General features: G+C 33.2%; 1 protein-coding gene across 1 annotated transcript in view; it reads left to right on the forward strand.

Annotated features, from left to right (window-relative positions):
- C29H8orf34 (chromosome 29 C8orf34 homolog) overlaps positions 1–26,568 on the forward strand; it is a 382,763-nt gene extending 356,195 nt beyond the window's left edge. Inside the window, 3 exon segments of the mRNA XM_035708243.2 lie at positions 3,823–3,916; positions 22,039–22,098; positions 25,574–26,568. Of these exon segments, the coding sequence (XP_035564136.2) occupies positions 3,823–3,916; positions 22,039–22,098; positions 25,574–25,581 (162 nt within the window). The 3' untranslated portion in view covers positions 25,582–26,568.
- The last annotated feature ends 256 nt before the right edge of the window (positions 26,569–26,824 follow it).

The raw sequence follows: 26,824 nt of genomic DNA on the forward strand, positions 1-26,824 counted from the left end.
CTGAGCCACTGGGGCTGCCCCCAGAATACTTTTTTAAATTAAAAACATTTTTTCATAGTCACTTTAAAATTTAATGATTTAAATGAGTAAGATTTAGCCATTTTGTAAGCCATTTAACTTACAAAACCAAAAAGGCTATTTTTTATAGTTCTTTTTTAAACATGAGATTGTATGTTCTATTTTTGATAAATTGCAGGAATGTGATTTTCTTCTCCGTTACATGAAAATCTTTGAAATTATATTTCTGTTGTCCTCTATACTGCTATGGACTTTTACATCCAATTTTTTTTTTTTTTTTTTTTTGCATTTTATACTGTTTCTTTAGTCATGGCCCTGCAAGACCAAATCCAATAATTGATAAATATGAAAAAATAAGTTACCTTCTAAAAACAAACACTGATTTATATGTAAAATATGTAATCCAAGTTTGACTCTTTTTCTTTGCTAATGCTCCCTACAATAGCGCATCTATCTAGTACCTCTCACATTCTACTGTCTGTCTAAGGAATCTAGACCTACAAATTTGCCTTTGTGAAATATTAGAGATCATCTTACCCAGTACTTTCACCACTCTATTCAGTCCCAAGAGAAGTGACATGCCCTAAATTAAACATGGTAAAAAAAACTATGACTCTTGATCTCTGAGACAAGGGCTTTTCACTGCAAAGCCTGTATGACAACAATATAAGTTTTTTGTTCTTGTTTTTATTTTTCCTGGTTTTATTGAGAAGTAATTGACATACATCACTGTATAAGTTTAAGATGGTCTTATTTACATATATTATGAAATGATTACCACTATAGATTTACTGGCATCCATCATCTCATATATATGCAATAAAAAAATGTTCTTCTTGTGATGAGAACTCTTAGGATCTACTCTCTGGGAATTTAAGTTTTAATCTAATTAACAGATTATTTTTGCGTTGCTGGTGGTGCTTAAAAAAAGATATGCTTCTATTTCAAAATTGAAAAATTACTTAAAAATATTGTGATTATTTTAACTTTTTAAATAAATATTTTCAACTTAGGACAGTTTTATCTTTATGAAATTGTTGACAGGTAGTGCAGAGAGTTCCTATAGACCTCTCACCTAGTTTTTAATTGTCATTAACACCTTATGTTAGTGTATTTTTCACAATTAATAAACCAATATTAATACATTATTAGTGGCTAAATCCATATTTTATTTAAGTTTCCTCAGGTTTCTTCTAATGTCCTGTTTCTATCCCAAGACCCCATCCAAGTTACCATATTACATTGCATAGTTATATCTTTAAGCATTTCCTGGTTGTGACAATTTCTCAGACTTCCCTTGTGTTTGATAATAGTAAGAGTTTTGAAGAGTATTGGCCATATATTTTGTTGATCGATCCTCAGGTGAGATTTGTGTGATACTTTTCTTTTATTTGGACAGGGGTGATGTATTTTGAGAAGGAAAACCGTAGAGATCAGATTCCATTTTCATCATATCCTACCAAGGGCACATTTGATGAGCACAAATCATTGTTACTGATGTTGACCTTAATCATTTTGCTTTCCATGGTGTTTGTCAGGTTTCTCCATGGTAACGTTATTCTCCCCTCCTCCCCCTTCCTTTCCATATTGTACTCTGATAGAAAGTCATCATACACAGTGTGCATTTAAGGATTGAGAAGTTCCTCTCCACCTCATTAAGAGCAGAGCATCTATATAAATTATTTGAAATCATTTTGCATGGCATATTTATATGTTCTTACCTATTAATTTAGTCATTTATTTTTGTCAGAATGGACTCACAGATAATTATTTATATTGCATAGTAACCCAGTGCTACCTTATTTATTTTGTTGTATAAATTGTTCTACCTTCAGCCTTTGATACATTTTTCAGTTGGTTCCTTTAACCCTTTGATATATCCTTCGTTGTGTGTGTGTGTGCATGTGTGTGCACGCACATGCATATGTAAGCACTTTCTTGCTTTCTGGCACTACAAGATGCTTCAGGCTTATCTTGTTATCTTTCCTGCCTCAGTCCTAGAATTAGTAATTTCTTCAAGAGTACTGGTTCTTTCATTGGAGAATGGTATTAGGAGCCAAGGTCTGGGTGATAGTTGTGTTCATTACTGTTGGGATGTCATTGCTTCTAAGCTCTTTCAGCTGCCAGAGCAGAAAGATATATGTGTATGTAATAACCCATGTTATATAAATATTCATAAATATTTCTATATGTAGCCTTTTGTATATATAGTAAGTTAAATGTGACAAATGCTTGTGTCTTATATTTACCATTATAATATCAGAATACTTTCACTTCCCTAAAATATCTCCTCTGATTCACCTATTCAATCCCTTGTCCCCCTCCCAAACTCCAGAAAAATTGTGGCTTTTTGAAACTCTAGATTGAGAATGAACATCTCTTGAGGTAACTATCACAATCAAGGAAAATCAGAAAGGATGTTTCTCTCATACAGGAATTGTTTTAAGCAAATTGGACATTGATTACTTGGTGATACCATCTTTATTAGAAATCAGGAATTCTGGGCCCTTATTATTATCTTGTCAATATTTGTCTGAACAAAATAGACAAAACACCTCAAGTTGGAGAAAAAGATTTTGAAAGAGGGGGAAGGTGATGATAAATTTGAAAAGTCAAAAGAATAAATTGACAGGTCATACTGATTTTGTTTGAAAATTTCAAAATATGTTTGAAAAGATTCTTATAAATCATGGGTCAATAAGTTTGAAATTTAGAAGTGATAAAAGTTATCCATGCCCTTGGAGACTTTTCACATTATTTCTGAAACACAAGAATACAAAAGGATAATTATCATGCAGTAATTATTATGTTGGTATAATAAAGGAATAGAGAAGTAGTTCCGTCTTCCCTGAGAAAGCCTTTTAGTAGAGATGACATCTGAGTCTTGGGAGAAGTGTTAATGTGTGAGACAGATAAATAAATGTAGGCAGGAAGTATAACATGTGAAAACATCTTGGCATATCAGACAGAATGACCAAATTGAAGAGCCACCAGTTAAACTATAGCTGGAGTGGCAGTGGTAGTTGAGGTGGGATGGAGATGGAAGTGGTGGTATATCGGGGTAGACAAGTATGGATCATGAGGGGCCTTGAGTTTAGATTTTATCCTAAGAATTTTGAAGCCACTGAAGGATTGTGAAAAGATAATGAGTACATTATATGGCGTCTTCAAAAGCCCACTCCGGCAGGAAACTGGTGGGGAGAAGTAGGAAGGCACTTGACCCTAGAAAACATCATAGATGGCTATTACTGTAGTCATGGTGGGAGATAATGAGGGTCTGCTTTAGGGCAATAATAGAAAACATAGAGCAAGAAGTATGAGAAATATATTAACAAAAATAAGGAAGTGAGAAGAGGAAGAAGGCAGTGAAATAAGTACTACTGAAAGGTAAAGCTGAGAATGTTCTCTAAATCCTACTAATCTTTATTCTCATTAAAAGGAGTTTGAAACTTTGATTTCAAACAGGCACATTTTGTACATTTTTATGTTGAATATTTCATTGTTAAATTTCTAAGTATGCTTGCCAAGATTTCCATAAAAATATTAATTCAGGAAGGAACAGAGTCTAGATATTTCTTCCTATTAAGACATTAAATCTTATTAAAAGGGGAATGCAAAAAAAGTGAGTTCAGAGTTTATGGCATGACTTTGACATGAAAATGAATTTAAATGTAGAACTCTGTTGTGAGGAAATTCTTATCTTTTTTTTGAACATGTAATTCATAGAGACTAAAGTGTTCACCCATATTGGTATATATGGTATCCACCTAGACTTTAATCCATAGTGAACTTTTTCTTTGGCAGGATGAATCTTTAAAGCAATTGCAAGTAGTTCACCAGCCATGGATCTTGCCAAGTGATACAGAAAGTGAAGGAGTAGAAGCAGAACAAGATAAACGTGAGTAGACATTGCTGTTTACTGACAAATTGCTTTTAGCCAAAGGAAATCCACAACGAAGGTATTTCCCTTTCATAACATTAAACGTCTGCAAAAAATTCAGGTTTGTTTAGGGTGAAGGTATGTTCTACTTCAGGTTAAATCTTGATTCAGAGATGTTTTCATTGTGGTGCAGAGGCTACAAACCAACTTTGTGAAGAAGAGTAGGTAACATCTCAAAAGAAGGAATGATTCTTCCTGAAGACCAACACGGAGTCTCCATTTGGAATGTGAATCTTCTATAAATATTGTGGAATTGTATCAGTGATAACTTAGGATTATTAGAAAATTTTTAAGTATCTGAGGATCATCTCATCATCATAAGTGAAATATCATTATTGGTTAGATGAACAAGTGGATATATATAGAAACTGTTGTAAGTTCACAAAACAAATTAATATTATCGTAGTATTTAAGATGAATAGAATATATAGCTCTTGATTTAAATCTCCAGATTATAATCATAACGATGGATGGATTACTCTACTTTGGCATGACTCAGTGCATGCTTCCCGGGGGTTTACTAACATAGTCAGATATATGAGCTCAGCAATCCAGATGACAGGTTGGAGTCTGGACTATATAGAAATAACATCATTAAAAAAAAATAACATATCAAAATCTACTTTTTTAAATCAATAGTGGCCTGCAGAGAGAAATAAAAATTGTAAATGGTAATGTAGCTCTCATGATAATTGGTGTGAAGTGATTAATGAATAATTCCCCTAAGCCATAGCTACCAGAAATACCTACTATGTTACAGAGCTAACATTATGCTTCTGTACCTAGGGGGATCTTGGAAATTACTCTTCCAGGTTAAAAGGCATTTTGAAATATTCTTCTCCCATTTCCATAGCTGTAGGCTTATGTGGTCAGAAGGAGTACAGCCAGGAGAGGGAAAGCAGAATGCTCAGGTCAGAGGAGGCATAGAGCTGAAGTGCCACTCGGCTGTCACTCTCCAGAATCAAGGTACCATGGTGACATTTTATAGACTTGGAGGGAAACAACACCTTCTTCAGACAACAGCTGATAAAGACTTAGAAAGTGCGCTGTACTTTTAAGCAGGTACAAAAATAAAGATACTACTTTGAAGATCTTCAGCACAAGGGATTCTGAGTAGAATGATCTAGGAAAGAGCAGCAGGGGATACAAAGAAGAGAATCCCTCATAAGAAAGAACTGATAGTGGCCCAAAACTTTTATGAAAACAAATGCAAACACACTTACACTTCCTTCCTACCCTCCACACATTTAAATATACATAAAATCTCATTCTACACTTTGCATTTAATCATTTTCACCAAATTCTTTTGAGGCCTTCATAAATATTGCGTTTTAAAAAACCCTTCTAGGGCAGCCTCGGTGGCTCAGTGGCTTAGTCCCACCTTCATTCCAGGGTGTGGTCCTGGAGAGACCCGGGATCAAGTCCCACGTCAGGCTCCCTGCATGGAATGGAGCCTGCTTCTCCCTCTGCCTGTGTCTGTGCCTCTCTCTCTCTCTCTCTCTCTCTGTGTCTCTCATGAATAAATAAATAAAATTTAAAAAAATAAAAATAAATAAAAACCCCTTCTAGATAATGTGTATGCATATTATATAAAGACAATATATATAATTCTGCTCTATTAGAATCAACACATAGGTGCCCATATTGAGCAAGTCCAGGTAAACAACATCCTTATAGGATGTGTTAATGCTATGAATGTGCTATAACTTATAATGAAAACTTAAGAGCAAGAACATAATCAACCAAAATAGTGTATTTAATCCATGTGCAAATTTAAACTTCTTTTTTCCCTTAAATCCAATGCCTCCAATCAGTATTAAGTCTAAAAATAGCTTAATAATGCAAAAGAGATAAAAAAATCCCCAAAACTTTCTTTAACCCTTGTCATCTAATTATATTGTCTTTCTACATATACTTTCATGAAATTTTGATAGGTTGCAAAAACTTCCTCTTTCACTAGGCTGCAAAGTCTTTGAGAGAAAGAGTCTGTTTTATCGTATTGACATACACAGTAAGATAAATATCAGAATAATGAATGAATGAATGATGGAATATATTTCTTTATTATTTCTAATTCATTTATCAATACAGTTGGAAATTTAAACAAATAAAATAAATAATTGTGACTGAATAATTATAAAAATTATTCATAACTTTTAAAATTTTATTGGATTTATAGTTTAGCCATGACTTTTGCCATATGGTCTATCAATCACTCTAAAAAGACCATTCTTAAATTCTCCTAACCATAGACCTAGAACCAAAAATATTTGATTTCAGCAATGTTGTACTTGGAAGTGACCCTTGACAATAGTAAATCGTTTGAAATAAAATCAGAGTTTAAAAATAATTAGGTAGTAATAAGAGCCATCTGGAAATGGAATGCAGCTAGCATTGTAGCCAAACTCATAGCACAGAGAGGCAAATACTTTTCAAGAACAACATCCAACATCCAACATTCAGGTGCTGGGACAAGTGTAAGATGGAGCCACTGAGGCACTAGCATCTCCAGTGATGCTTGTACTCAATGCATATGGTATGTGAAATAGCTGGCAAGATATGTACAGACCATCTACCTCTTGATTTTCTCCATGAAAGAAAATTGATAACATAAATATTTGTGGGCCCAACATATGATTTAGAGTCTAGAGGCTCATATATTTGAAATTTATGAATGAGGAAAAGGACAAGATTCATCATTCCAACAGTAACACCTATTTCTTGAGTCAGCTTTCTATAAATTATACCTAGGTAATTTTATAGAATTTTCTCATTTCTCCTGAGACAAAATTATCATGGCAGAAAGTTTCCAAATAATGTGAGGATCTTCATAGTGGTGCATATTTCTTATTGCATCATTTTAAAATAAGACAGCTCAAATAAGTTTTATAAAAGATACCTTTAAGGAAAAGATGTTTTGAGTCATTAAACAGGAAGCTTTTAAAAAAACTTTTATTATAAATAAGATAAGCAGAGCCCTTAATTAAATAGATTTTTAAAAAAGATTTTATTTGTTTATTCATGAGAGACACAGAAAGAGAGGCAGAGACATAGGCAGAGGGAGAAGCAGACTCCCTGTGGGGAGCCCAGTGGAGGACTGGATCCAGGACCCCAGGATCACACCCTGAGCCAAAGGCAGAAGTTCAACCACTGAGCCACCCAGGCATCCCGGGGCTTTTTTCTTTAGTTCTGCTTTTGTTTAAATGTATAAATCACAATTTTTAAAAACTCATATGAGGGGTACATTTATTTTTAATCTCTTAGATTATAGTGTGAAGTCACTAAATAACTCATATCTCAGATATTTGAATCTGCTGGGGTACTGTTTGATGCTCATATTCCTGGGCTTCACTTCAGACCTATTGAATCAGAATCTCTGATTTCTGCTTTTTTAAATAAACTCCTCAGGTGAACCTTGATTATTCTAAATATTAAGAACTACTGGAATGAAAAGTCCAATTGATCAGAGTGTTTTCAGAATTGTCTCAATAGTATTGTTAGATTTGGGACTTTATTTCTCTAGGCAGCTTTTCCTATCTGTATGCTAAATTTGGATGTAAAATATGAGAATGGAGAAAGAAGGCTGAAATATGAAAGTATAAATGTGGAATGAAATTGAGGTACAGGCCCTCCAGTCAGTAGGTTAAACATATAAATGGACACAAAATCATAAAATAGCTACTGACAAACCAGCCAGCACCCTCTAATCATACAATGGAGTTTGAAAACTTGAAAAACCAAGCTAAAACAACAATAGAAGAAAAATGCAAAGAAAAATATGACAAATAGTAGATGCAAAGTTGATGGCATAAATTAGTCCAAATTTAGTCATTAATCCTAAAAAATGAGTGTATAGAATAAAAAAATAAGGCAAAGTGCTACTTTATCATGACTGAATTCCTGGGATTTGAGTTAAGATCAAACAGAATGGTGGGTGTGAATATACTTTGTCACGTATACAAGTATAGCTTATTATTAATATAATATTATATATATATTATATAATATTATGTTCATAAACTTTGAGAATCTTCAATAATCAAAGTAAACATTATTTTTAGTCTATTACTGTTTTTTCTTGTTGTTATTACCTTTGCTACTTTTTGTTTGAAGGCTCTGCCAGTAGCTTAGTGGTCAGCTAATGCCTGGACAGGGTATTGAGGAATGCAATGGATACCCCAGCACTTTACAACCTGACTTACACAGAGCTTCTAGGTCAACCAGAGGCAAGAGATAGAGCCTTATTAGGTTTTTCCTGGACAGATGCATAATACTACACACATGTGTGGCCTTCTAGATTCTCAGGAATATGTCAGATCTTTTGAAAGCTTCTTATGGGCATCTCATCCACTAGATTTTCTTTTTAATTTTTTTTTTTTTTTTGTAAACCCCTTGTTTGCTACAATGGTATCACTGCCTCAGGTACCTGCTGTGTAGAACTGTTGCCTCTAATTGTTTTTGACAAATGCCATAGAGACTGAGTTTCTAACTGAGTGAGCTCTAATCCAGGACAAAGAAAAAACATTCAAGTGAGGATTTTGCAGACAGCTTCTATATAGATCAAATCATGACAATTCTCTAGAGATGGGACATCTGGGGGAACTCAGAAGATGGGTAAGTTAAAAATCCCACACAGCTCACAGTTCTCATTGAGATTCAGCTGCTTTTCTTTAATAAATGTTCTATGGCTTATTGCAAGCCTTTGGTTAATTTCTAGAGTTGTGAAAATTTGATTTTGGTGATTTTTGCTAGTGTTCTCATTGCTTTTAAGAGGAACAGATTTTTGGAGATCCCTACACCCACATTCCAAAAGTACTTCTCCTTCTATTTTTCCTGATGTCATCAGCCTAGTTTTCTCTTCATTTGAATGGGAGTATGATATCTTCATAATAGATTATAGAATCAGATACTATGTGTTTCTTAAGTCCTAATTTTGTGATAAGATACTAAAAACAATTTTGTAGTAAAGTAAGTTTTGGGACTTTATACGTATCATTATATTTGTGAAACTCTCAGTTGCAAATATACAATAAATGCAGCTATAGGATTCTATTGTCCATTCAGGATGTGGTGTGACCTTTGTTCTCTTTAATCTAACCTCAGGTTACTTCTTTCCAGGTTGCCTCCCAAGATTTGTTTTTGAGCAATGCTTGAGGGAGTGGTGTTATTATACCACAGCTGATTATTTTACTAAGCCCAAGATCAGGTACTAACATCCTATCAAATGAAAGAACAGAAAAGGATGTGTTAGGGACAGTGGAATGTAGCTAACATAAAGACCAAAATGAGTAAATAGTGAATTATAGATAGGTGTCAGGGCTTCTTGAGACTTGGAACTCAGAATTTAAATATTAGGGTTGTGGCCTCAGAAATAAGGACTAGAAATATGTACCTCAGGAGAGAAGTGAGACAGGACGTCAGTATTTTGTTCTTATTTAAAGGTTAACTGGATTATCCTACACAATACATCTGTTTGTAGAAGACACATATAGGAAACAACCAAGAATTAAAATAATAATAATAATAATAATAATAATAACAGTAATACAATAAAAATAGCACAAGAATAACTAGAAAGATGACCTCTAAAAGTAAAAAAGACAAAAACTTCTGGATAATTAGGTAATTTTTGAAGACTGAAAGAAATCTTGATTTTTAACCTCACTTTCACATTCAATCTTCTGTGAGTATTCAGAAAATTCTAAAACTTCTAAAAAATTCAGGGCATCTGAGCTCATGCCAGGCAATAAATCCTATAAATTAGGCATTTGCATGTTTGGTATCTGTTAGCATCATAAATATCCAAGGATTGATCTTTAACCAATAAATATAAAAGTAAGCTAATAATTACTGTTAATTATCTGTTACAAACAAAACATTCTAATATCAAATTGTAATTTTCCATTATAACAGTGATTGTGGAGATCTATTTGACTATAAATAAGTTTTTGCAATTTTTAGAGGCCACTGCCTCTGAATTATTCATGTGGCATTCTTACTTTGAAATGTCTCCCATGTCTGTGGTAAAACCTTGATAATATGAATGATTCAATTGATTTCTAACTCCCTAGAAAAAATTTAAAGGGTAATAGTTAATAACATATTAAAAACTTAATGTCATCAAATAAACTATTATTGAGTATAATGAAAAAATGTATCAAGTTGCTCTGCAATATATAAATTACATGCATCAGAATAGATACAAAGTTTACCTGCTTTATTTATTGACAATTCCTTGTCATATGCAGTAATAGTAGCCAGAACATTTTGTAACAAGTATCAGAGAAGGCTGTATTTAAAAAACAGAACAGTTCTTTTGTGACACAGAATTCTTCGGATTAGAATATTAAATGGAGTTGAATTCTTTAAAATTGAAAATAAGAGATACATGGTCCAATTTTTGGTTAAAAAAATTAAAGTTATAGGGATCCCTGGGTGGCGCAGCGGTTTGGCGCCTGCCTTTGGCCCAGGGCGCGATCCTGGAGACCCCGGGATCGAATCCCACGTCGGGCTCCCGGTGCATGGAGCCTGCTTCTCCCTCTGCCTATGTCTCTGCCTCTCTCTCTCTCTCTCTGTGACTATCATAAATAATAAATAAAAATTTAAAAAAATAAAATAAAATAAAAAAATAAATAGAAGTGTGTTGTTAAAAAAAAAATTTTAAGTTATAAATGAATAGCATATGTTTTAAATCTTTTTACCAAACACTTTTTTGTTTATCTTGGAATATTCTTCCATTTGCTCTAGGTGTAGCCTGAGACTACAAAATATAATAATGAAAATAAAATGAAGGGAAATCTAGTTGATTCTCTAACCTTGATGGATTTAGCTTATTGGCAGTCTTATATTAGATGGGTCATATCCTTCCAATGTATTGACTAGCTACAAGTATAACCTATTTGTTCTCCATGAATTGTGTTCTGTATATTTTCAGTTACTGTAAGAACGTCAGCATGTTCACACCAGACAAACCATTGCATAATTTCCCCTGGCTTGTTTTGTAACATTGACCTGCTTCACTTTCACAAATTAAACAGACTTGAGTATTTTTGACCCAAATTAGTTTTTTTTTTTTTTTTTAGTTAAGGTTCTCCAATATGTTCCATATGTTCTGTAGACCAAATTACCTCCTTAGAGGTACCTCCTCCTTTATGAATCTTAAATTTTAAGACACATTAGTGAGAAACTGCTCTGTGTTGGGCTCTAAGGCATGGGAGATACAAAAAATTTTTAAAAAGGTTAAGATCTTTTCTCTAGTAAAGAGAAGTGCATAAGCATCTGTAGCATAAGGTATACTATTTCTTAAGAGATAAATCTAATGTTAAAGAAATAAGAACATACAATTAGAGAGATCTTAATGAAGAAGTGGTGTTTGAACTAAGAAATGGGTAGGATTTTGAAGTACATGGATGAACAAAAATGGCATATGAGCAAGAATAACACAGGGCAAGGACACCAATGTAGGAAGAACATTGGTTATGTTTGGTGGCCCAGGAAATTAGCAATTCATACTTTTAGGGAAAAACACTAGACACAGGGAATCAGAGAAAAATAAGTCTGGAAAGGTAAGTCGCAAAAAGAACACAGAGGGTGCAAATTATAAGGATAAGAAATGTGAATTGGTAAAATAAACAGTGGAGAAATCTTTACATAGGGAGGAACTCTGATAAGAACGTTCATATTTATACCTTTGGATAACACCAGTACAAATGATGAGGAGGCCCAGATGCTTGGCCCTTTACATATTTCTTAACTTGATGAGAAGAAAACTAGTTTTTAAACTACCTATGCTCTAGTGCTATTTCAAACAGAGATCACCATCTCCCTAAGACATGCCTTTTATTTTTTAAGATTTTATTGATTTATTCATGAGAGACACAGATAGGCAGAGACATAGAGGGAGAGGCAGGCTACTCACTGGGAGCCCAATGTGGGACTTGATCCTGGGACTCTGGGATCACGACCCAAGTTGAAGACGGACTCTCAACCACTGAGCCACCCAGGCACCCCAAGACATACCATTTTAAACATATTATAGAATATTACTCAGCCGTAAGAAAGAATGAAATCTTACTTTGTAATGATGTGGATGGAGCTACAGTATATTATGCTAAGCAAAATAAGTCAGAGAAAGGCAAATGCCATCTGATTTCACTTATATGTGGAATCTAAGACACAGAATGGAAGAAAGTGGTGGACCAGGGGAAGAGGGAGGCAAACTAGAAAACAAACTGTTAACTATAGAGAACAACCTGAGGGTTACTAGAGAGGAGGAGGGGGAGGTGGGTTAAATAGGTTAATAATAGGTATTAAGAAGGACACTTGGAAGGAGAACTACATGTTTTAAGTGATGAATCACTAAATTCTAGTCCTGAAACTAATATTACAGTGTATGTTAACAAAGTGGAATTTAAATAAAAACTTGAAATAAAAAAAATTAAAAAATAAAAATAAAGTAAAATGAGTTTATTGTAGGCATAAATAAATAAACTTTTAAGAAGTTATTTTCTTTACTATGCAAAGAAGGCAAACATGGACAATTAGTACAGCCCAACTTATAGGAGGAGAAATAAATCATTGTTGAAGTGCTTTTTAAAACTTTGTTGTTGTTGAGTGTAGTTGTTAATCTATCAATTAAATATCACTAAATATATCTAGCTCAAGCTTATCATTTTAATTCTTTGAAAATTAATATTAGAATAAATTCTTGACTGAAGTCTCAAAGTATGCATGTTTAGGTATTTTTTATGTTAAAACCCTCATCAGAAATATGGTTTGCAAATGTTGTCCCCAATCTGTAGGTTACCTTTTTTATTTTGCTGTTTCCTTTGCTGTGCAGAGGCTTTTTAGTTCGATGGAGTCCCACTTACTTATTTTTGCTTCTATTGCCCGAGCTTTTGTCATGTCTAAAACATTATTGCCAAGACCAGTGTCAAAGAGTTTTCCCCCTCTTTTCTTCTAAGAGTTTTATAGTTTCCAGTCTCACATTTAACTGTTTAAAACATATGAGTTGATTTTTGTGTATATTGTGAGATAAGGATCCAATTTCATTCTTTTGCATGTGGTGACACAGTTTTCCCAAAATCATTTAGTGAAAGGACTATTGTATATTGTACATTCTTAGCACTCTTGTTAAAAACCAGTTGATCAAATATGCTTTGGCTTATCTCTGGACTCCCTCTTCTACTCCTTGGTCTATGTGTCCATTTTTATACTGGTACCGTACTATTTATTACTATGACTTTGTAATATCATTTGAAATAAGGAAGTGTGATGCCTCCATCTCTGTTCTTTCTCAAGATTGCTTTGGCTATGAGGAGTCTTCTGTGGTTCCATAAGAATTTTACCATTGTTTTCTATTTCTGTGAAAAATCATGGGAGATTTTATAGAGATTTCATTGAGTCTGTATATTGCTTTGTATGGACATTTTAGCAGTATTAATTCTTTAAATCCATCAGCATAGGATATCTTTCCATTTATTTATGCCTTCTACATTTTCTTTCATCATGGTTTTATAGTTTTCAGTGTACAGATCTTTCATCTTCTTCATTAAATTTCTTAAGTAGTTTATTCTTTTGATGCTATTGTAAATGGAATTGTTTTTTGTTTTATTTCATTTTCAGATAGATCGTTTTTGTTTTAAGAAGTGCAACTGATTTTTGTATGTTGCTTTTGTATTCTGTAACTTTACTGAATTTATTTATTAGTTCTAACAGGATTGTGTGTGTGCTTGTGTACTTGCATGGAATCTTTAGAGTTTTCTATATATAGGATTATGAAATCTACAAACAGTGATAATTTTACTTCTGTTCTGATTTGGATGCCTTTTATTTCTTTTTCTTGTCTGATTGCTTTTGCTAGAATTTCCTGTACTATTTTGAATAGAAGAGGCAAGAATGGGCATGCCTTGTACCAGATCTTAGAGGAAAAACTCATTTTTTCTCCATTGATTATGCTGTTACCCATGGGAGTTTCATAAATGGCCATGATTGAGTTGAAGAATTCCTTTTATACCTATTTTATTGAGAACTTTTATTAAACCATATATATGTTAAGGGATTAATATCCAAAATATATAAGGAATACATACAATTCAATAACAAAACAACATAAAATCCCTAATAACCCAATTAAAATTTGGACAAAGAAACTTAATAGACATTTTTTCCACAGAAGAAATACAAATGGCCAACAGGTACATAAAAAGGTGCTCAACATCACTAATTATCAGGGAAATGCAATCAAACCACATGAATGAAATATAGCCTCACACCTCTTAGAATGGTGTTTATCAAAAAGATAAATGTTGCTTAAGATGTGGGAAAAAAGAGAACCCTGTACATTGTTTATGGGAATGTAAATTGGTATATCCATTATGGAAAACAGTTCATGTCCCCTAAAAAATAAAAATAAAACTTCCATATGCTCCAGCAAGTCCTCCTCTAGATATATGTTCTAAGGAAGTGAAAGCACTGCACTGGGTGTCATTCCTGAGAAGAAAGCTTTTGATTTTGCACCATGAAGATACGATATTTGGTTTATAGGTTTGTGTGTGTGTGTGTGTGTGTGTGTGTGTGTATACACTTTTTTAGTTTAAGAAAATTTTCTTTCATTCTGAAACCATTGAAATGTTTAAAAATCATGAATACATGTCAAAATTATCAAACATTTTAATTAATTTTTAAACATTTCTCTCACTTATTATGTTAGTCTGGTTAATTTCATGGATTAGTTTTTTTGTTTTTTTGTTTTTTTGTTTTTTTTTTAGTTATTTATGATAGTCACACAGAGAGAGAGAGAGAGAAGCAGAGACACAGGCAGAGGGAGAAGCAGGCTCCATGCACTGGGAACCCAACATGGGATTCGATCCCGGGTCTCCAGGATCGCACCCTGGGCCAAAGGCAGGCGCCAAACCGCTGTGCCACCCAGGGATCCCCATGAATTAGTTTTTGAGCGTTAACTTGGGATTGCATTTTGCAATAAACCTAACTTGATAGGGACTTTGGTAAAAGTTGTTTAGGATTTTTATCTCTGTATTTATGATTCTTTTGGCTTATTTGGGTAAAAAAGATTTTCCTTTATCACAATTCTACTATTATGTTTTGGAATCAACATTAGCTAGCCTCATAAAATAGGTTGGGGAATATTTCCTGATGGATTCTCTGGAAATGTTTGTGTAACATTGAATTATTTTTTAAATGATTAGAGAGATTCCATGGGGGAGCTATATATGGGCCTCAAAATTTCTTCATGTGAAGAATTTCTAACTATGAATTTAATGTCTCTAATGGCTATGTGACTACTCCAATTTCCTATTTCCTCTTGTGACTGTTTTGGTAATCTTTATTTTTCTAGAGGTTTGCTCATTTCATTTGAATTTTCAAATTCATTCTCACAAAGTATTTATAATATACTTTTATAGCTTTTAGAAAAAATATGTTCCAGTTCTGTAGTGATGTCTCTTTTTTAATTAATTAATTTATTTTGTTGGTTATGCAGTCACAGATTATAGATTCAAGGGCAATGGACATAGTTGTAGGAAGTGATGGGAAAAATGTAAAGGAATGTGGGGGTTATGTTTTAAAATTACCATGGCCAGCAATTAACATATGTTAGACATTCTAACTGTATGCAAAATACACCCTACCTCCATTTTCCATCCATTTGTTTCTATGTATCACTGTGGATGTTTTATTCTGATCTATGTTCAAGTTTATAATTACTCTATTTAATGCTATCAAATCTGCTGTTTAACACATATGTTGACTTTCAACTTTCATTTACTATATGTATTTTAGCATTTTCATGTATTTATTTTTAATTTCTAGTTATATCCAAAAACCCTAAATATTGTCTTTCATTTCTTACTACCCATACTTATTTTGAAATCTATATTTAAGTCTATTATCTGATTCCTTGTGGGTCAGTTTCTATTATCTCTTATTTTCTCTTGTTTTTTTTATCACATGGTCTTGTCACTATGTATATTTATTTTTGATTAGGTGCTGAAATTGTATATGACAAATTACAAAGATATTTGAGACCTACAATGATGTTATCTTCTTACAGATAGGATTTTACTTTGTTTCTGGGGTACTAGCAGTCCTAGAGTATTTGAATTCAACAAAAAGTTCAGAAGATTTTAAATTTATTTTATTTATTGAGAAGGCTGGTTTGTTTCTATTTTGCCCTTATTCTTATCATGTGGCCCATCAGAGTAGTAACCCCAAGCCTAGGGAATTAATCTGGGTCATCTTCCTCGTAAGCCTGGATCCTCAATTTTTGTCCTGTCTGCCTCTGAATCTTTTGCAAGTTGTCAGCCTCTAAGGACTTTCTTCTGCAACTGGTAGATACCTTTAGAGGAACCATATCCTCAAATTCCATGCTCATTTCTGTTTATTTTCTTGTTCTTCCAGATATTGACCAATTAATACCTTATTATTTTGGTAGATCCCTGATGCTCTATCTGTATAATTCACCCAACCAATCCTGGATGTTAAATTTTTTACTCCAATATATTTCAGTAAATGTGGCAAAATCAGAATATTTTCAAGTAATAGCATTTAGTTTACAAAGACTAAGAAAATATTTATTTTTAATTGCTTTAATTTGTGCCAAACATAGTGCTGGACACACAGTATATGCTTGCTAAATATTAGTATATCCTGAGTTTTTACTTTTATACTAAAGATATTCATATAAAATGGTTTCTATTTGTGGGGGAAAAAAGGGCAATTTATCTTCTAAACCACCAGGATTAGTCTCTTGCTTGTTATTAGGTTTCTACTTACCTTTACTGATGTTATTATTAATGACATTGTGTTTTTACACCTTTGTGGAATTTGTTCCCAGACACTTACTAGGTCCTTACTTGTGACTGACTAATGGCCTCATATTTTTATTGTGAGCATACAAAATTGTCATTTTATTAGCTCATTGGGACACTAATTTTCTTTTTTTAGATGTTATGATGGAGTGGGATAAAACTAGGAGTCAGAGGACTATAAGGTCTTCCTTCCCTGTGGTCCCCAGGCCAATATATTGCAGAGAAAAGGCGCATCTACAGTTGCTCAGTTCTCAGATTGTAACTATCAAAGGTGCATTAACTACATGGGAGTTAAGAGAATGCTTTCCTTCAAGATTCTCCACCAAATAATGTTTGCCTTTTACTTGCTAATGAAGCAACAGTTCATTTTTCTGATTTTCTTAATTGTGCTATGGCTTTTGCATTCAGCTTGCTGCTTCTAATACGCCTTGGTACTAGCAGAGGACAGACGGATTTTATCCTACTTTGGAGCCAGAGTGACTTCTTCCTTGGGTGGGTTCATGGGTGGTATGATTATCTTATGCAGTGTTCTTAGGTATTTTCCGAGGCTGAAAGAGTTCATCTCATATTTAGTAATTGGTGTACCTGCAGCCATATCATCATTGAGCCCAACCTACCTTATCATTTCACTCTCCTTTTTCGTCTTACTTCAGACTTAAGTGCTTATTTACCTCAAGCTAAAGGAAAAAAAGTCAAAGAACAAATTATTTCCTCCAAAAGATGCTCTCTGAGTTAGACTAAAAGTTGACTGGCGTAGTCTCCTAAAAGTAGAATAAACCTGGAGTATATTTGTTATTAGGATCTGACAAGAAATCGTCGCCTGAAGATAGGCATTGTGGCTGAAGAAATTATTTGTGTAGGCAGAATAAAGAGGGTATATGAAGATAGAAGAGTTCTAAGCACAGAACTTAAAAAATGTGGAATAATAAATCTTTTCACTGACAAAGCATATATTCTTATAGATATATGATTTAATAATGAATTAGGGAAATTGTCACATAGGCTAACATAAAATAAAATTATGAAGTCTATTTGAGTAATTAAAATGATATCACTCCATTTCTCCTTAAAGCCTATTATGAGTAACTGACATTTTAAGGCTTATATAGATATGCATGGATCTTCAAAAGAAGAGAAAATGGAAGAGGACTGACACTTATTAAATTTTTGGTGGTTATGTGCTATGTAGTATCTCCTTTAATCCTTGTGACAGCTTCATATGTAGGTGATATTATTCTGGTTTTACAAATTCAGATCTGTTAAATATCTTTTCCCAAGGATACACAATAAGTGCAATTTACATTCTAGCTTAATCGAAGGCCATATGTTCTTCTCCAAAAATGTCATTCCATCTCTTTATAAAAAAAAAAAAAAAAAAGAAAGGAGAGAGGGGGAATGTGTGTATAGATGTATAGATAGTATCAAGAGAGGAATTATTTCACTGAGCACAGTTTGTATCATAAAGAAAACACTATAGAGCATGAAAATAAGAAAAAATGACATATAAAGAAACAAGCAGTGTTACATTTGGTTAGAAAATCTGCTTTTAATATAAACTTCAACTTGATTTACTTAATTTTACACTGTGTTCCAAATTGCTATCTACAGACGAAGTCATCCAGAAAATTAAGGGAGGCATACATGGTAAACACAAAAATTAAAATTTTGACAGAATAAAATAAATAACATTTAGTAATTACATTAAACATGTTTTAAATCCCATAGTTAGATATTAAAAATAGAACAACTGTTCAAAGCAGGCTGCCAAATTTCTTCAAAATGAGTTGTTTTGAAATGTTGACTAAATATCCCAAAACTATATATCAACTTCAGTATAATTAAACATTCTTCAGACCAAAAACATGGTTTTTCTTTATATTTTTAAACATATGTTATATGTGACTTTCTCCTTCATATTAGGACCCAAAGGATTATCCATATTAATATTTAAAATAATTTTCAGAAATTTTCTACTCGTTACACAAGGCTTTATAATTTATAAATTGCTTCCACATATTTAATCCCAAAAATTAACCTATTAGGGAAAATCTATTCTTGTTCCTATTTTACATTGTAAGTATTCAACACATTTATTTAATAAATATTTATGTATTCATCATTGATTTACTTACTAAATATTTACTGAATGAATTGAACGAATGAAGGAATCAATGAATTTAATTCATATTGTTTAAGTGACCTTTGAAGATCACTTGAGAAGTGGCCAAGCCTGAGTCTCTATCTTCTCATTATTCAGAGAGGCCAGAGTGTCTAGAAACATAGACAAATATATGTAATAAATGGTTTATTAGTCTACATAAAAAAAACATGATATGTTCAATGACATTTCCTATGTTCAGTGTGTCGTTCCTTTGTCCTAATAATAATTTAGTCAGAGTTGCAATGAACATAGGGCATTAATGCAGCATTTACATCACTCCTTACATATGCATTTGTGATCACTGCCTCAGGTGATTTGTGTTGCTATTTTTCACTGAATAAACCTGTACTGATAGTGTTCAAGAAGAAAGTAAGCAGATTCTAATCTGTAAACAAAAATATTATCTTAATTTCTAGACTTTATGGCTACTCTCTTGCTTGCTTTTATTTCCTCCCACCAAAAATGCTTCATTTATTAATCCTCCTAAGTAGGGGGAATAATAGGCCATCCCCTGTATGAGTAGTACTGCTTCACAGAGGGAAGCAGTGTAAGGCTGGATACTTAAGTCAGTTGCCATACAAGAGCAAGTGTTATGCCAAAGTTCAATTCAGAAACTTGAGATCCGTTAATTCTGTCTTTTATTTCTATTATCCTTGGCCACTTTGCCTTGCTCCACTGCCCCTATCAAAATAGAATCTCCTCATATATTTGTTTTCTTAAGCACTGTGAATATATTTCCCAGATCTTTCTACTGTGCCCTATGGAACTTGAATTTTACTTGCAAACTGATTGTCTGTCAGTGCTATTCAAAGAACACTCTTCATGCACTCACCCTTTTTTTTGGCCTTATTTGCAATGGTTCCTGGAAAATACTGTTACCCTTATAACCCTCACCAGGAGAAGCTGCTCCTTTCAATTGCCGGGTGTCAAGTACCATGAGGTAGCATCACATCATTTGTCCAGCTGTCCTTTTCTTTCCTTGTCACTATAATTTTACTGACCGTTCCTATTCTTTCGTGTGAGGTGCTTACATTTGATTCATTGCTTTTCTCCCTGCCTCAATCCTATCATTAGGAAAACTTGACTCCTACTTGAGACTTATCCAATGCCTTAACTGTTATAACTCTTTGGCCCTCTCAAACGTAGTGATCTTCTAAGGCAATGTATTTTTTTTTTCTTGTCAAATATGAAATAGCATCTAACTCTAAAATCTTAGATTACTGTGATCCATTATCTGTCCCAAACCTTTTGCCTTTAAGATCATCTATTTCTGTTAAAAAAAAAAAAAGATTATCTATTTCTGAGTAAACCTACACTTCAATCTGATTTTGTACCTAGACACTTCACTACTCCTTTTACTTCAAATATATCCAACCACAGCTGACTTTATCCTTTACCCAAAAGTCCATGCTACACAGAACTGTGATACATAAAGTGTGGTCCACAAATCAGCAGAATCAGTGTTAGCATCAACATCTCTTTGGGAATCGCAAGAAATGCAATTTCCTTGGACCCCATTCCATGACTGCTAAGTCAGAAACGCTAGTAGTGAAGTTTGGCAGATGATTCTGATACACCTAAAAGTTGAGAACTACTAATACAGAGCATTAATTTAATTGCTCTCTTGCAAACACTTTTATATCTTTGGGTGATAGAGAACATTCAAACATGAATGCATCGTATTACTTCATTTAAAACCCTTCCATGTGTAAGATTTCTAAAGGTTTATCAAGTTCTCCAGCTTTATTCAGCATCCACTTTCCACATAAAATCATTGCTTTCAGTCCAAATTTTTTTGTAGTTCTTATTTATCCAGATTTGATTACTGCAAAACTGCCAAATATCCACTACTTGATGATTCTTGTAAAATCCTCTGAGGGGGATACTGAGCTAATTTGCTCAAAGTCATGTATATAGGAAGGAGTAGAATCAGAATTTGAACTCAGGTCTGTCTAAGCACAAAACCTATGCTTTTTCAATTTTTGTTGAATTATGTAAAATGGCAATTGCATTGATATGAGTCTTTGATTCCAGTGGGAACAGAATTTACCAATGGATCTCTATAGATTTCTTAAAAAATGAATTATATGAAAATCTAATATCAAATAACTTTGATAAATATCAGGTTATATAGTTTTATTTATTTAGTACATAACTTTATTTATTTAACTTTGATAATATCAAGTTACATAGGGCTTCTAGGAGCCTTTATTTAATATGCTGGTGTTTATTTTGATCTTCCAGAAAGCAGATATGGTATGTTGCTGTCCAAAATTCTTTGACTGAGGAACCATTTTTTTGTGGATCATTCATATTAACACCATGCAGGGCTAGCATTCCAAGATCTGCTTTGGAAAACTTAGACTTAATCTATTTCCTTTCTCTTCAAGAAATGTGGAGTTGCTTATATCCCTTTATTTCACCTGCTTTTATCCTCCGTTCTATTTCTGCATTCTTTTAAACTAGAATACTCTTGTCTCTTTGTCCCACCAGGCACTGCTCTTCTGCCTAAGGATTGCATTCAGAGGAATTACATTTAGCATGTAATGTTAGGTGCCAGGTATTATGAATAGTGTGTAAATATGCTTGTATGCACTGCTATTATAAATAGCATAATAACATCATAATAACTTTGTGATGATGACATTAAGTTTCCAGTGTGATAGAATTGCAATCCTGTGATGTGTATATATCTAATCCTGACTAAGTTTTAGTAGGGTAGCCACCTGAACAATGTCACTGTCTTACCTAACCGATACTGGACATATGAATTATGAATGTCATTTATGTGAGATCTTTTTAAAATCCACATATATATTTGTGACACTATCTGGAGAGCATTTTGCCCTAGATTTTATTTAAAGATAAGCAGCCATTTGAATTGAAAACGACTGGAGTATGGAATAAGATTATACCCACCATTAAGAAGTTAATTTATATGTGATTGCGGCTCACTATATACTCTAAGTATACTTTTTTTGGTATTATGTCAATTAATCTTCACTAGAAATTGTTTAAACTGCTAGGGAATTGTGTTTAATAGATTTTTTTCCTGGTCCAGCATATTACCTCTTTTTCTTTCACTGCTGCAGGTTCTGCTGATCTTCTCCTCTGTGTTCCATGCTCTTCTTGTCCTACACTGGTCTACTCTGGTATGTTTGCTCAGGGCACTTAATATCAATGTCAGATAATTATGGGGACTATCTACAATGGCTCCAAGTTCAGATTTTTTTAATGCATGGTTCCTGTGATCTGTAATGAGAAAGTGATTTCCCTCCTACTCTGCATGATGTTTCCTTTCTCTTTTTGTGATGTTCTATAGATCTCAGGATTCTCATTGAATCTGTATTCTCCCATGTTGAGGAAGTGGGATGGGAATTTAAATCCCTTCTCCTTGGCAGAAAAATCACTTTTAGAGAGAATAGAGATGAAAACATACTCCCCCACTGAGTGAAGATCATGTACTTTATAGACACCATTAAGTATCTCCTAGAGATACAAAATCTCAGAACACTTTTACATCCATGGACATGAGGCTACTACATGAAATGGATATAGAACATGAATAATTCATAGTTTCTTCTCTCAAATGTGTCACAAAGAGAAGAGAAGCAAAAGGTTGAGTTTGTCCTTAGCACTCACAGAATCATAGAATATCAAAATTGGAAAAAAATTTTAGAATTATCTATTTCTCTTCCGATCTAATGCTGATCACTTCTCTGCAATGCCCCTGCAAAATAGACATTCAAACTTTACTTCAATATCTTGAGTAATGGGAAGTATACTACCTCCTGTGGCTGCTCATTCAATTTTATTCTGGTCTAATTGCTCATTGACCTAATAATTCTGTACTGTGTCACAAAGAGAAGAGAAGCAAAAGGTTGAGTTTGTCCTTAGCACTCACAGAATCATAGAATATCAAAATTGGAAAAAAATTTTAGAATTATCTATTTCTCTTCCGATCTAATGCTGATCACTTCTCTGCAATGCCCCTGCAAAATAGACATTCAAACTTTACTTCAATATCTTGAGTAATGGGAAGTATACTACCTCCTGTGGCTGCTCATTCAATTTTATTCTGGTCTAATTGCTCATTGACCTAATAATTCTGTACTGTGTCACAAAGAGAAGAGAAGCAAAAGGTTGAGTTTGTCCTTAGCACTCACAGAATCATAGAATATCAAAATTGGAAAGAATTTTAGAATTATCTATTTCTCTTCCGATCTAATGCTGATCACTTCTCTGCAATGCCCCTGCAAAATAGACATTCAAACTTTACTTCAATATCTTGAGTAATGGGAAGTATACTACCTCCTGTGGCTGCTCATTCAATTTTATTCTGGTCTAATTGCTCATTGACCTAATAATTCTGTACTAATAAATTACCTAAATAAATAATGTATGCAATGCCTTACTGTGTAGTTATCAGAATATTATGTTCATTGCACATGTTTATAATAAAATAATAAAACAAAAAAAGTTTTATATTAAAACATGGAAAATATGAAAAAATGTGAATAAGCCAATGACCAATAAATGAAGATTGATTAAAAAAGTATAGCAATCTATATAATAGAATATTATATGTCTTATGAAAGATATTCACTGGATAAATAGCATGTTTATACTGATATTAACTGGATGAATCTATATTCTGATATATAAACATTCTTATAATAATGTTACATTAAAAAGTGAGTCACAAAACAGTATATTAAATATATAGTTCATCTTTTGTCATATACAATGCATAGACATACACAATCATATATTTATGTCTTCAGAATACAGTATGAATGATTATAGACAAATATGTCTTAAAAAGACATCTGCATCCCTATGTTCCATGCAGTATCTACAGTAGCCAAGATATGGAAAAAACCTAAGTTCCTATTGATAGATAAATGGATAAAGAAGATGTATATATGTATACAATGGAATATTATTCAACCATAAAAAATGAAATTTTGCCATTTGCAACAACATAGATGGAACTTGAGGATATTTTGCTAATTGAAATAAGTCAAACGTAGAAAAACAAATAATATCTTACCTAACTTATATGTGGAATCTAAACAACAAAACCAAGCTCACAGGTACAGAAAACAAATTGGTGGTTGCCAGAGGCAGGGATTGAGCAAGACAGATGAAGGTGGTCAAAAAGCACAAACTTTCAATCATGAAATAAATAAGTTGTGGGGATGTAACACCCAGGATGGTGAAAAAGACAACAAGCAAGCAAACAGTATTGCTTAAGTTGTACAAAAATTTTTAAAACCTACTTTAAATGAAATTACTCTCCTTTGCTCCAAAATCTGAGTCCTTGTAGCTGCCTTCTTTCTGGCTCTATTTGTATCACAAGCAAAATTTTATCTCTCTTCCACATAATAATTCTACCATCATAGGAACACAGAGATCCTGTTCTTCTTTTCTTTAGTCCTCCGCATGTTCTTTGTATAACATGTAGGTATACAACCCTTCTATCCAAGATCTAAGTGAATAAATCATTCATTTGATTCATATTTAATAAAGACCTCACATGAAACAGGAACTATGCCAGAGAATAACATGTCACTATCATATGTGAAAAAGCTTATTGAATGATGAAATCACACACTGAACATGATTTAGTTAAAACATTGCAGATTATCATTTTGTAAACATTAGAGTGAGCAGGAGACTTCTACCCTTGATGAGCAGCCACAGGGCCTAGAGAAAGTGATATTTAAGACTAAGTCCTAAAGGAGTAGGAGTTAGTTAGAGTCAAGGGGGTTAGTGGGAGTTGGCTGGGGTAAGCAAAGCATTCCAGAAAGAGAAAAGTATGTGCAAGAATAACTGGATTCCCTTCTTTCCTTTTTCTCCCTTTTTCCTCTTCCTCTTTCCCATCAAATACTTATTGAGCAAACACCATGTGCAAAATATTCTTTCAGGTCCTGTAAGCTGGAGATATTTTTCTTTCAAAGTGTTTATGGTCTACTGGGCAAATCAGAAATATTAGATATAATAAATTGTATTAATATACTAATTAAATATTAAATATGTAAATTAATTAATATATTAAATGTAACAATGCAGAAAAAACTGATAAGATATTCTAGGAGCATGGATAGTCTCCCTTGCCATCCTAATCATACTCTTCTAGGAAAAAAATAAAGGAATTCTTTTCAATGAAGCAGTATAGGCACATAGTTCCAGTACTAAAGTAAGGACTTGTACAGTCTGATCTATCTTATGCCATTCTGGCTTCCTAAATTCAGCTTTCAACATTCCTTCTGAGATAGTGATTGTGTACATCCCTTACAAGCATTTCTCATTGGCTGTATTTCTCCCTTGGCTCTCTCCTGTAGGAGGGAGAGAAGCCAATCTATTTTAACAGTCCCAGATATCTGTGGAATATCTATTTCTAATTATATATACAAAAAGGGTTTATACAGATACCAGAGATGAACACCCTGCCAGCAGGGTTGGTTGCTGTTGACAGAGATGGTACCCTAAGGTTGGTGCCATTGTAAAAGTTCATACAGAGTAGAGGAAAGCATTAAGGTCCCAAACTTTCTTTTTAATATGCTGCACTGTAGATGTATTATTAAGCACATTTTCTTTTTCTTTTTTTTTTCTCCCCTTCAGGTCTCTGAAGCAGGCAGAAGTTGCAGGTGGCCCTTTAAAGAAATCGCAATTATTCAAATCCTTATGCATAGTTCTAATTTTATTTACTATGTGTAATCATTTAGAGAATGGTTATTTTTATAATATCAATAATAAACAAGTACTCTTGCAACCAGGGGGTGCCTAAATGTGTAATCAGAGAACACTAACCCTGGCAAAGGATTCTGGGGTGGTCAGGATGTCTGCTGCCTTTTGACATGGTTAGTGTCCTGGGTTTAGATTACTTTATACCTAGTTATTAAGATTACTATTTGATACATTAAATATTGCCTGATTCAAATAACTTTGCTTAAAATTTTTCTGTATTTTAACTTGTGTAGGATTTTCTACTTCTTATATTTTTATAATATTTTCTCATTTTTTAGATTAATAAACATTATACTTATCCACATGTGCCAAGATGTGCCATTTAGGTCTCTCTAGGAGTTAACTGTTTGGTATCATCACCTGCCATGTGTGTTTCATGCAGCAGCAAGAGACATATTCTCTACTACTGCTCCTTCCTATGATTATCTTCCCTGTTCCTACCAAAACTAATAATTAACATGTTAATTCAATAAAGCAAATCAACAAGGAATGAAATGCATGCCCCAAAGCATATGCAGTGAAAATTGTTTGACCATTTATCCAATTACTGAACCCAATTAAGATTATCCATTTTGCATTTGATATATGCTCGCTTTTGAAATATATTATGCACTGATGCTAAGTGAATGGATCTAAGTAAATCTACTGAGTATCTCTATTGTCTGTTTTATCTTATTTGTCTTAATCTAAGTTTGTTTTCTGGACCTTAAAGCATATGGTTAAATTATTAAATTGCCTGTATTACTGTCAAAGAAACAATATTAAAGGCCAGAACATGGCTAAAGAATAAACAAAGAAATTCTGATTGTATGAATGAAGTTATATTCCTAAATCAAATAATATAATAAATTTTCTTACATTAACACTTACATGTGTACAGAATCTTGAGACTTATTTTCATAAATTATATTGTTTTTTATAGGTGGAAACAAGTTAAAGGCTTAGAAAACATTATGTTTTTGAGCAGAAAAGAAAGAAGGCAAGAGAGTTTATGGGACCAGACACTCCTCCAGACACTCCTCTATTTAAAGGTCCTTATAATAAAGATTATCTTCAAAAATATTCAACTAAGGATTGAAATGTTTTCTTTATTAGGAATAGTCTTTCTTTTTAAAACATGTCATC

This window comes from Canis lupus, chromosome 29 (genome assembly GCF_003254725.2).
Source record: "Canis lupus dingo isolate Sandy chromosome 29, ASM325472v2, whole genome shotgun sequence".
Classification (NCBI taxonomy): domain Eukaryota; kingdom Metazoa; phylum Chordata; class Mammalia; order Carnivora; family Canidae; genus Canis; species Canis lupus.